We start from the raw sequence: 11,657 nt of genomic DNA on the forward strand, positions 1-11,657 counted from the left end.
GGTTTAACAAACTAGTCGGGCAAGCTAAAACTTTTTGAGTGGCGCAAGAATCATCATATTTTTCATAAAATATATCCCATTTCATTACATAAACTCTCAGATTTACAAATTATCTGATATTTACACGCAATTAAAGAGTTCGATTCAAAACTGATATTTGACCAGAGTCGCCATTCAATAAGAAAACCTCCAACGGAACATAAGGAGAGGCGAGCGACGAACCAAATCTGTACGTAGGTTGCAGTATTTTGCTACCTTTGGCACACTGAAAGGCTCGGAGCCTTGGTCCGGTCCTCATCTGCCAAACCTGCGTGACATTGCCACAAATATTAATAGAAATTAAGTGCAGGTTTGATCTTAATCACTTGAATTACTTTCTCATTATTGTAAATATAAGAACTATAAAAAAAAATGAAATTTTAATGAAAAGCTCCTCATACTGTTCACTTTAACGAAAGACCACATTTAAAAAAAATCAATCATGGTACTATTCACTTTACCCTTTATTTTGTCCTTATCGTTAAAACTCAAAGTTTTCAAGCTCTTTTTCATTAGTTTTGGATGTCAGACAAAAGGAGATATGGTTCCAGGAGGAAATGGTAAAAAACCTACCTCGACAATTCCTTTTCGAGGGGCATGAATAGCCAAACACAGGCAGTAATCACTCTTCGTGGGTTCATAATACCTAGAACTGGAAGCTGCAGTATCTTTTTTGACGAGCATCTCCATGAATAGGCAACTAGCATCCCGATATCCCTGCAAATCAACTCATACCACCATCAGGGAAAAACAACTACATCAAAAATGAAATTTTTTACAATCAATGTAAAGTTTCTGTAAGAAAACCTTCCACAGCCGCACTATCACAAGTGCTTGAGTATCTAAGAGCAATATTCGACCAAGTGAATCTGTAATCGCAGCCAATGTACCACTAGGTGATAACGTAAGCTTCTCACCCTTTCTTGGGAAATCCTTCAAACATGTCAATGGTGAAGCTGTCACAAATCATATCAAAAGTGAGCGGAAAAGAGTTTAAAAGCAGTTGATTAATGATTGGTAAGTAGGCCTCCAAATCCACGAAGAAAAAATTCAATATTATAATAGTACTTAAGACCTGGGCCTCGTTTGTTGTCTAGGATTGGATTGGAATCGATCCACTATATGAAGGTATGTTGAAGAAAGAAACGAAAAAATTGTGTCCACTTGAAGGTAGAAGATGGATTACTCATTAAGAAAACTTATTCATTCCACTCCTCCCCAAAATGGTAGGATTAGAAGGGATAAGTTTTCTTCATGTCTGATACCCTTCAAATCGCCTCAAATTTTAAAATCACCCACGACATACCCTGAATTTATGAGCCAAGCCATTTCAATCCTAGGCACCAAATGATCCCTTATGGTTTAATTCCATTTGAGCTGACAATAATAAACCAAGTTTTATCACTCATCTCCTTAGACTTGATTGAATGTTGCACACACAGAGGAACTGAAGTATGTACTTCTAGTTCCATTACCAGTCCAAAAGCATGCTCGTGCATATTTAAAAATTCCGTCTTATAAAAAGTTATTGTTATTTATTTTGATACCATATTAGCAAACTTCCAAGAGCCAACAAAGTATGGAAAACACAAATAGTCATGCAAGTTGGGGACATGACCACCACAGACAAGGATGCAAGGGAAGTAGTTACTTTCAAGATGAGTTACCATTTCTCTGTTCTTTGTACTTATAATCTCGTCCTTCTTTCATTTATACATTCGAGTGAAAAACTACACAATTGTACTTAGGCAACAATCATAAACTTTAAGTTAATAACTACAGTAAATTAATCTCACCTCGTGCAAATGGTTGAGGTTTCTCCTCTGATTTTTTAGGTGAACCCTGGTCACTCCGCCAAATCATTTTTGATAATGAAGCTATTGTCGAAAATGTTGCAGGCACAACTCTAGACAAGATTGCTCCGACCAAAGACCTATTTTTGTCTTCCGAAAGCCTTTACATGGAGAAAAAAAAATGTAGTTAATAAATACGAGCACTCTTAAGTGAAACAAATATAAGACTGCACTTAACAATAAGTGAGAATCCTGTCAGTTGCATCATCCCACCACACTAACCTGAAGGCTGAAATCACGGCATCCTCTCCAACAGTTATTCCACAGTAATAATGTTCACTTGACTGCCCAACAACAAAAGCAGCTGAATTCAAATCCAGAATAACTTCAGAAGGTTTTCCATGATTTATAGGGAAAAACACCAGAAGCATTACTATCAGAAAAACTACGAAAAATTGATCATCTCCTTTTGTCATGTTTTGGATGCAATGTGTGTTTTTATAATCTTTCTCCATTTCATGCAATTAAAAGAGAAAGCATCAGAATATTTAAATAAGCAGGGTGAATATACCTGGATTTCCATCAGTGGCGGAGGCATAATGCCAGTAATTGCTGCATCAGCACAGGTACCATACTTGCTGACACTCCATAACTGGTAAGGTAATTTACCATAGGAATGTCCAAAATCATCTGAGCCTCGCTTTTTGGGTGTTTGATCCCAAAACCGAGACTGTGTATCTTGAAACCACTGGTGCAGCATATTCTACATTCCAAGCATGTACAAAATATTATGAGAACCCACATTGATTGAGCTTCTAAGTGCTAGAAGCAACTCCAAAATTTAAACCAGAAAATAAGGGGGACCTAAACTTTTTCCAAGTCTCTGCCAATAGACATCACATACAATTTTCTTAATTTAAAACTTATCTCTAGATTACAAGTGAAAGTATGTGAAATTACAGCTAAAACTCTTCATAATTCAAGACACATGTTTCATGCTTCATCCTCAAAGATGACATTACTGCTAAAACTCTTCATAGCAAGGAATGACAAAACAAAAAGTTTCCCTACCTGAATATCCAAGCCATCAAAACGAGCAACTATGCCAGGCATAACAACACAAACCTCCTCTGAGGATGTTTCATGGGTCAAGTCTCTCTTCGTTCCACGGACCCTCAACCTTATAATCCGCACAGGATACACCATCTGTAAATCCACAAACACATTAAAGTTGCATGACCAAGAGCATAACTCAAGTTTCCAAAAGACGATGTACCATAAGTAATCATAATGGCATATAAAACAATCATATATGCAAAATCTAAACTAATTAAAGTCAATAACTCAACAGTTCAATCAAACCCAAATCACCAATATAGCAGCTTTACCTGTCTATGAATCAAACCGCCACCCAAAGAGAAAAAGAGGAGATACCCAGACGAAGTCCCGGCCACAACCACCCTTATCTCGTCAAACACCAACCACTCCACCGCCGTGACGAACTCCGCCTCGATCGGGGACAATTCAGGTCGGATCTTGAGCCGGGTCCCGTCAGATTCGGACCAACCGAGAACCACAATAACGGTCCGGTTGGCAAGCGCGATCGAGTGGGTATCGAGGGCGCAGAGGAGGTTGGGGTTGTCGACTAGCCAGCCTTCCTTTCCCGCCCCTAGCTCGCCGAGCTCCTCGCAGGCTATGCTGCCCAGCTCCGTCGTATGAGTTCGCTTCGTCATGGCTGATTGATTGGATCGGATCGGACTCGGAAATGGAGAAGAAGGAAGACGAAGCAAGAGGTGGAGATCTATAGGCACTAAACGGCACCGTTTACCCGTTTTATTTTAAAATGTTGGAGTGCACTAAACGGCGTCGTTTATCCGTTTATTCATCTCTAATTAACGACCGAGCTGGTCTGATCCTCCGAGAAATCGAAAATGCTGAGTAAAGACCCCTCCCTCTCTAAAACCCTAAACCCCTCTCTCTTCCTCCTCACGCCATTCTCCAATCCTCTCCGCAAAACCCTAACCCTAAAACCCCTCACCAGGGCCCCCAAAACCCTCTCCATCAGCTCATCCTCCCAATTTCAGCTAAATTCCGACCCCAATTTCACATTTTCCCGCCAAATTCCCCATTTACGGCGGGACCTCCGCTCGTTCGCCGGCCGGAGCAAGAAGAAGGCCGGAGGCGGACCGTCCCCGGGCCGAATCGAGGGTAACGCGGATTCTCGCCGGGAGGTGAGGGAAAATGCTCGCCGGAAAAGCAAAAGGCTCGCCGAGTCCAATTTCTATCGGCTCAAGAACCAGAGCCGGAAGTACGCCGATAACTTCACCGAGGACGAGCTCCAGCAAATCGGGCTCGGGTATGACCGGATGGTCCGGTTCATGGAGAAGGACGACCCCAATTTGCGCCACCCGTATGACTGGTACAAGTACGGAGAATTCGGGCCGTATTCCTGGCGCGGGGTAGTCGTCGGCCAACCGGTCCGGGGAAGGTTTACCGACGAGAGGGTGACGATTATTGGGGAAGTGAAGGACCAGGAGGAGTGGGAAAAGATTGAGCAATTTGAGATGAGCCAAGATTTTGGGAAGAGATTGGGGCAATTGGATAGAAGCAAAGGGAGGAAGTACTTTTGGGTGTTTGTGAGGCACCCGAGGTGGCGGCTTTCGGATTTGCCGTGGCAGCAGTGGACTTTGGTGTGTGAGGTGGTGGTGGAAGGCGAAAAGCAGAGGCTGGACAAATGGAGTTTGATGGGCAGGCTTGGGAATTTGACTAGATCTTTGATAACAAAGTGTGCAGCTTGGTTTAGACCCGATATTATATACGTGAAGAGGCCAGTTTATCAATGTAGGTTCGAGCCTCAGGACGATTTTTTCAAGGTGTTGACCCCGTTTCTTGATCCAAAAACGGAGGAGGATTACTTGTTTGAGCTGGAGAAAGCTGATGGGAGTGTTGAAATGTGCACTTACTTTGGTGGGTTGTGTAAGATTGTGAAGGTGAATCAGAAGGCGTTTGTGGATGATGTGGTGAAGGGTTATGAGAAGTTGAGTGATGAGGAGAAGTCAAGGTGTTTGGGGTTTTTGCTGAAGAATCATCCGGTTCAGTTGTTGCATCCGTATACGAAGGAGTGGAAGGCCAAGTTGGAGGAGTGGGAGCTGGGTTGTGATGCACCGGATGATGATAATGAGGGCAGCGGCATCAATGTGGCCGAGAAGGAGTTTACAGAGTGGGTTGAGGATGACGAGGTTGATAATGAGGAGGATAATGTTGTTATGGAAATGGAAGATGGTGATGAGAGTGAATTTGAGGATGATGATGAGGAGGAAGATGATGGAGACGATGAATTGGGAGTTGATGCGGAAGAGTTGAGTGAAGAAGAGGATGAGAAGTACTGGGAGGAGGAGTTTGAAAAGGCGGTGAGTAGCTCGGATGCAATGGAAAAGCTAGCAAAACAGAGTGTAGAGGCAACTACGGAGTACTATAAGAAGCAATTGAGGACAATGGAAGGGAACAAAAATCGAAACTTGGAGGACGACAAAGATGGTGATGGTGATGAAACCGCCATGAGGGGAAAACGACCGACAGTGAGTGCTGAAGAATGGAAGGTAGCTGGGTATGGTCCATGGAGGAAAAGGATCAAGAAGGGTAAGATTCCTCCGCAGCTGTTTTTGCGAGCAGCGGTTCGACCCTTCACTTACAGAAATCTTGTGAAGGAGATAGTTTTGACTAGGCATGGAATTGTGGATGGTGATTTTTGAGGAAAGACTTGAAGAAGCATTTGCATTTCTTGAAATTTGCCTCTTGTTCGGATGACTGTATCGACTAGTTTTTAGCACATTGCAGAGAGTAGATGTATCTTACTGAATCAATCTCAATGAAATTTGATGTATTTAAAATTCGTTGAGTTGCAATCTGCCCAACCTTTGAATCAATTCTTGCTCCACTATTATTTGGGGGGGTTTTTTTTTTTAATGAGAAAAACCACCAAGGTGGGAAATTCTGCTGTTTGGTTTGTTGCGCGTTAAGGAAGATGGGAGGGCTTCTTCAACACTGCAATGCAATATTAAAGACGAAGTTTTCAATGGATGAGTTTCTTATTTGAAAAAAGCGTTTGTCTTTCAGTGTGACAATCGCATCGCCGCGTTAAGATTAAAGAATACAAATCTAGAACTTGCAAGGTTTCAATGGATGGCTTGATGGCTTCATCCTTCAGAGGATCATAATATCCAAAAATATCTAAAATACTCCGCCACCACTTAGAACCCTTAGATCCAATACAACGGATTGACAGAAAATTGGACGGCCAGTGGATTGGATCTAAAGAGATCTTAGTGGCGGAGCATTCAATAGCCCGGGGTATTATAGCTTCGCTGTCATATCTTGGGGTGAAAAAATCAAATCAATCTTTCATTCAAAGCCATTGAGATGTGACATGAATGTAAAATCGACCCCCTTCGACGTCTTACAATTATTTCTAAAATTTACATATATTAAAAACCGCCAATGATTTCAACAGCCAGCCCATGACAAAATCATACAAAAGCAATATTTACATAATAAGCATCGTCCAACCAAAACTGAACCGTTGAAATTTCTTATGTAGAGCGGAGAACAAAAGGAAATCTCCACCGGCACCAGCACCGGCACTCTTTAAATATAACATTAAGAGAGAAAAAATCAATACAAAAGAAATAACCTTTACTCACAAGCCAGTTTGGTGCCAAAGCTGGTAAGGCAAATAGCAAATGCCTGGAAGGCTGACAAGGGCTGCCTATAATCCATGGTAAATGTATCATCACCCACTTTCCCGAACTGGAGAACCGTTTCTTCGTCTCCTTTCCCTCCTGGCTGGCTTGGGTCCCCAGTTGCAACCAGCTGAAAGTTCTTTACTGATGCCACCGTGACCCGACCATGGAAATTCAAACACCAGCACTGCAACTGATCATGCCATCTTGGAGCTTTGTTCCTCAAGACGGTGTAGCCGTAACTGGTAGAAGCTGTTTTCTTCAACTTACATTTGTCCATGGGTTTTTCAATGGCAATTTCATCTGATGGTGGGCAATTAAGCGGGCAAATCATCCTTCTTGGACCTCTTGATTTTAGAAGGTTGAATTTGTAAGAGACTTGCCCAACTTCAAAGTTGCCTGCCGGAACTTGGGGGCTTATTTGCTTGCTTGCAAAACGACGGGTAGACCTACTGCTTGCAGGCTTTGCACCACTATGCGGTGGCTGGCTATCATAGATTGTAAAATTGGTGCCCAGAAAATCTGAGCTGCAAAAGTTCAAGAAATCGTGTTTAACATTCAAATTTGTTCTTGTAATCCAATGGAATGCAAATTACTAAAAACTCACTACCAAGCTGGCTCTGAATTATACAAAATGAGGATAACATGTCAGCCAAACTTGGTAAAAAACCTCTCACTGACATGCCGAAAAATGGTCCTCTAACTTAACTTCCTTTCACAAAAAAGTCTTACCTTAATTTTCCCACATAAGCATTGCTTCCTTGGGATATGTCATCAGCATCAAGTGATATTATATACTCGGTGTGTGAGCCATGCCTATATCTCCGTGCAGCTAAAAGAAACTTTCCCTTATCGGTGAATGCTGGACAAAGAGAGGAAAAAAATCGCATGAGAATAAGAAACCATTCAACAATAAGCATCACGCAAGCTGTCAAGAACCACTAAAAAAAAAGCATCAAATAACACAAAAGATAGGAGGATGAGAATTAAGAAGGCAGCAAGAGTCACTATAGCCCTGATCTTCTGCAAACTTAAAGTTCACAGTAAGTTAAACGTCTCAAACTTAAAGGTCTATTTTACAAAGTTTTTTTCAGCATCGACTACGTGCCCCTAAAAAATTTCTTCTTCAGGCAAATAATAACAGTTTAAAACCTATATCTCTCTAATTGTTAGAGCTATGACCCGTCCCTTCACATGTAATTAGGTTGGGTCAGGCTGCGAACCAAATTAATATCAAGTCAAAAACTATTTAAGACCACGAAATCAAGGGTTTTGTTTGACAATTCTGAGATTGCCCAGATCCTGCTAAGTCAAGTCAACTTAGCAATTCAATCGCCAGAAAATTCCTCCATTTCTTCAAGCACATTAAAGTCAACTTAAACAGTTTTGGCCCAAGAAATTTGCCCCTTTCAGATATTGGCTTCGGTGACATGCAGGTCAAAGTTTTCATATCGTACAGCAAAACAGCTTTTGAAGACACATAGGAGGAGGAAGTCATTCGGAAGTTGTTCTCATATACATACTCACATGGGGTAAGTGCTAGATAAAGGTAAAACGTTGAGGTCTTCTTGTTTCGTTTTATTAGACATTGGTGGGTAAAATCGTGTGGCCCTGGCTGCAAGAATAAAAAAAGTGTAAGATCATCAGTTTCAGATCACTTTATTAAACACCACTACATTTAAACCATTTAACACATTATTATTGTCAACGATAAACCGGAAGCAACTTAATATTAAAACTTCAATCTCTCTTCAAGAGATGACTGAAAACCAGCTATACCAGAAGCAGAAAAGAAACAATCTTCATATATCATTCTCTTTTCCCTGTTAGAACTATCATTGAAGTATAACAATAATCCGCCATAAAATCCCTAATTTCTTCACTAACAACATTACCGGTTTAGATTTTAGTTCTGCTAAATGGAGACATAACTTTATGGTAGATTTCATAAAATTTATTGCTTTTCAGACAAAACAAAAGATTCAAAACAATATATGAAATACAAATGGCTGGGTACTTATGGGCAAGAGCATATATAACTACCAAATTTTTGGTATATTTCAAGGCATGCACCTTCTTAACAATGCACTTCAAATTTTACTCACTTAGTTCATAACTATGCCAATTCGCTCTGATCACAGGCGAACCCCGCCATGACTTTGCGAACCATTAAAGTTTTTAAACTACCTAGTCCTTGATCTTGCGATCATCCAATAAAATCACTTATAATTTCAGACTTGAATCGTAAATTTCATTTTGAAACCAATCACGATATCATTATCAAAAGGGGAAAAATGTTGAGCTAATCCTGCAAAAGAATACAAATGCGGTGTGTCTCAAAGGATGAACCTTCTTAAAAATGCACATTCTTCGAAAGTCAGTCGCTTTTTTCGGATCTGATCACAGATGAACCCCATTATGACTATGCAACCCATTTAAGTTTCAGATTTCTACAGCGAATTTCAACACGTCTTTCGAAAACTGCATGATGATCTTCCACCAAAATAACAATTTTCCAAACAATCCTGATCGATCTCCTCAGAACTATTCAAATTCCAGATTACACAAACTTGCTTAACCTAAATTCTCCTAAAAAGTGAATAAACAAATCGAAAACTACATCGCCAAAGGGAATACCTGTTTAAGGCACGAAGGGAAGGTGATTTTTCCACTGTACGAAGGCGACCGCGCGATCTCCTTGGTGATATCCCTCCACCGCTTGCAGACACAGGCACAAGCGACCACGTTTTGGCGGTGAGGCCATTTGTCGTCGCTAGCCTCCACTCTCCGTATGATCTCGCCGAGGAGCTCCGGGAGCATAGCCGACCACGAAGACGACGACGAGTCGGGACAGTCTGCGACGCGGTCCAACTCGGCCGAGTCTCGGACGACTCGGCCGTCCCCACCACGCGCCTGATCCTCGTCGCCGAACAATTCCCTGAACGATTTGGAGAATTTCCGGGAGAGAAAGGCTTTCCGCAGAGCCATAGCTTCGAATTGGGGCTCTAGGGTTAGGGTTAGGGTTCCGATCTCGAACTCATTGCGAAGGAGAAGCAGTTTTTTTGGGGTTTGGAGAGAGAGAGGGAGAGAGAGAGAGAGAGAACGAGAGTGGTAGGGGTTGATGGTGATTGAGAAACTGAATTTTGATATCGCGACGCGGCTGTGACGGGTGAGGTATGGGAGGCCAGTGCTTAGCGAGGAGCGGACGCGTGGCGACAGATGTAAAAGAGGCGTTGGGTGACGTGGGGGTGAGGTTAACGGTGTTGTGAACACGTGGTGGGCGTTTGACTGGGGCTATTAAATTTAAACGTAACCGCTGAAAGCCGGTAACGGCACGGCAGAATACTGTGAGTCAGTAACCAGTGACGGCCAGTTATTGCTTGGACTCTGTTTACCTGTCTCTCCGATTAGATTCCGAATCCCTCCCATCAAATTCAACAAGTTTGAGAATTTCGGCGATTGAAATTTGATTTAATAGATATAAACGGATGTTTTTTTTAAAGTTATAATAACTTTAACGGTTCGATCACATTTCAACAGTTCAGATTCCTAAATTTGATGGATTTGGTGAAAGCGTCCCTTTTCTCTCCAATTTACTCTATATTTTGTAAGGGGTGTGCTCATACCTCATTTTATTTCTCACACACCTTTGATAGTTTTTGTCCATTGATCTTATTCAATTCATCCAATCCGACGATTGAAAATTAAAAATATGTGTGAGAAGTAAAATGAGATGTGTGGATATCACATGCCATTTTACAATAATTGGAAAACTGTGGTTTCGGTTCATTTTTAACTAAAATTTCATAAAATTAACATTCTAACTCTCTCATTAAAATTAAACAAAAGTTAAAAAAATGAGCAATTTGGTAATTACATGTAAAGCAATTTTTTTTTAAGTACACAAAACCCACACCTTGGTAAACATAACACACTCTATTTAAAATTTAAAATTTAAATAAAAATAGAGAAATTTTTTATAATACAACTAATTTTAATTAAAAGATGAGCTGCCTGAAAATAATCAGGCCACGCAAAATATAAGTAAAATTAAATCGTCTCTAATAGGGCAAACAAATAAACTTTAGGGCTGTGCTCGAGCTAGTTGGGCTTAGGAGAAAAAAACATTCCCAAAGAAAAGCACATGTGATTATGTATACTAAATGGAGGCGGATTATCTGTCATCCCATTTTCATACTCTTTCCATACCCTCATGTGATGTGTAATCACTGTTAAGTCACGTCAACATTTTATAGTATTTCTTTTATAGAAATAATAAAACAAAAAGTAATAGGAATATAAAATGTTGAGGTGGTTTAACCATGACCATACAAACAGTAGGGCATGGGGAGAGTATGGAAATGGAAGGGCAGACAATCCACCTCCATATTAAATTGTTCAAGCCATGCCATAATCGTATTGAATTGTTGCCACCTATGTATAATCCCAAACTTCGTAATCTTAAAATTTATGATAATTGAAAGGTTTACAAATTTATACCTTACACTTTTCGTGTAAATATATCGTTGTATAAAAAAAGTCATGATAATTATATCATTTATCGAGTCCTAAATTTGTGGGCATAAGTCATCTAAAAACTTCGAGGGTTTTCAAATTTGAAACGATAAACCAATGTCTTGGTACACACATTCAATTCTTCCATACAACAACTCATTAATAATAGCAGAAGAATCACTAGCAATCATCACCTCTCAATCTCTGTTTGCATCGATCTCTGTCTCTCATCCACCCGAAAACTACACCCAACACTGAATTCCCATAAAAACACTGTTGCTTGGGTTAGAATTTGATGTTGAATTTTGCAAGTTTTGGATATATTCATCTCTTTTGTTTGGTTTTGAAAGAAATTGTTTTCATTCAATCTAAAAAATGAGATTGCATTTTCTCTACAAGCTACAACCACGGCATCAATTTGCAAAAAAATTCACAACTTAACCCCAAACTAAAAAAAAATGTAAACTTCAAATCAAAATCTTAAACCCTATTTAGAAAGAGAATTTAGATGTGGAGCATATATAATTCCACAATATAAACAAAGCTAAATGGCATTCTAGCAAGACAAAGT

General features: G+C 40.4%; 3 protein-coding genes across 3 annotated transcripts; 1 reads left to right on the forward strand and 2 right to left on the reverse strand.

Moving 5' to 3' along the window:
• Nucleotides 1-19: 19 nt before the first annotated feature.
• On the reverse strand, nt 20-3,621 carry LOC137714924 (uncharacterized). Its single transcript, XM_068454086.1, has 8 exons — nt 3,221-3,621; nt 2,904-3,038; nt 2,404-2,595; nt 2,115-2,176; nt 1,836-1,993; nt 847-995; nt 613-756; nt 20-307 (listed from the first exon to the last, which is right to left on the reverse strand). Exons 1-8 carry the CDS (start codon nt 3,563-3,565, stop codon nt 131-133), a joined length of 1,362 nt encoding a protein of 453 aa, XP_068310187.1. The 5' UTR covers nt 3,566-3,621; the 3' UTR covers nt 20-130.
• Nucleotides 3,622-3,673: 52 nt separating this feature from the next.
• LOC137714923 (uncharacterized) lies at nt 3,674-5,724 on the forward strand. Its single transcript, XM_068454084.1, has one exon. The coding sequence runs from the start codon at nt 3,764-3,766 to the stop codon at nt 5,582-5,584; it is 1,821 nt and encodes a 606-aa protein (XP_068310185.1). The 5' UTR covers nt 3,674-3,763; the 3' UTR covers nt 5,585-5,724.
• A 634-nt stretch (nt 5,725-6,358) lies between these two features.
• On the reverse strand, nt 6,359-9,701 carry LOC137714925 (tubby-like F-box protein 7). Its single transcript, XM_068454087.1, has 4 exons — nt 9,209-9,701; nt 8,099-8,186; nt 7,304-7,433; nt 6,359-7,098 (listed from the first exon to the last, which is right to left on the reverse strand). The coding sequence occupies exons 1-4, from the start codon at nt 9,557-9,559 to the stop codon at nt 6,525-6,527; spliced, it is 1,143 nt and encodes a 380-aa protein (XP_068310188.1). The 5' UTR covers nt 9,560-9,701; the 3' UTR covers nt 6,359-6,524.
• Between the last annotated feature and the right edge of the window lie 1,956 nt (nt 9,702-11,657).

This window comes from Pyrus communis, chromosome 14, assembly GCF_963583255.1.
Source record: "Pyrus communis chromosome 14, drPyrComm1.1, whole genome shotgun sequence".
NCBI classification, from domain to species: domain Eukaryota; kingdom Viridiplantae; phylum Streptophyta; class Magnoliopsida; order Rosales; family Rosaceae; genus Pyrus; species Pyrus communis.

Excerpts from the sequence above, each read along its gene's own strand:
- LOC137714924 (XM_068454086.1), bottom strand. The coding sequence starts at position 3,565 with ATGACGAAGCGAACTCATACGACGGAGCTGGGCAGCATAGCCTGCGAG. Across the intron at positions 1,994-2,114 it reads GCCGTGATTTCAGCCTTCAG|GCTTTCGGAAGACAAAAATA; the intron begins GTTAGTGTGGTG and ends CTCCATGTAAAG. Across the intron at positions 996-1,835 it reads ACCTCAACCATTTGCACGAG|CTTCACCATTGACATGTTTG; the intron begins GTGAGATTAATT and ends GATTTGTGACAG.
- LOC137714923 (XM_068454084.1), top strand. The coding sequence starts at position 3,764 with ATGCTGAGTAAAGACCCCTCCCTCTCTAAAACCCTAAACCCCTCTCTC.
- LOC137714925 (XM_068454087.1), bottom strand. The coding sequence starts at position 9,559 with ATGGCTCTGCGGAAAGCCTTTCTCTCCCGGAAATTCTCCAAATCGTTC. Across the intron at positions 8,187-9,208 it reads TCCCTTCGTGCCTTAAACAG|CCAGGGCCACACGATTTTAC; the intron begins GTATTCCCTTTG and ends TTATTCTTGCAG. Across the intron at positions 7,099-7,303 it reads GCTTATGTGGGAAAATTAAG|CTCAGATTTTCTGGGCACCA; the intron begins GTAAGACTTTTT and ends GAACTTTTGCAG.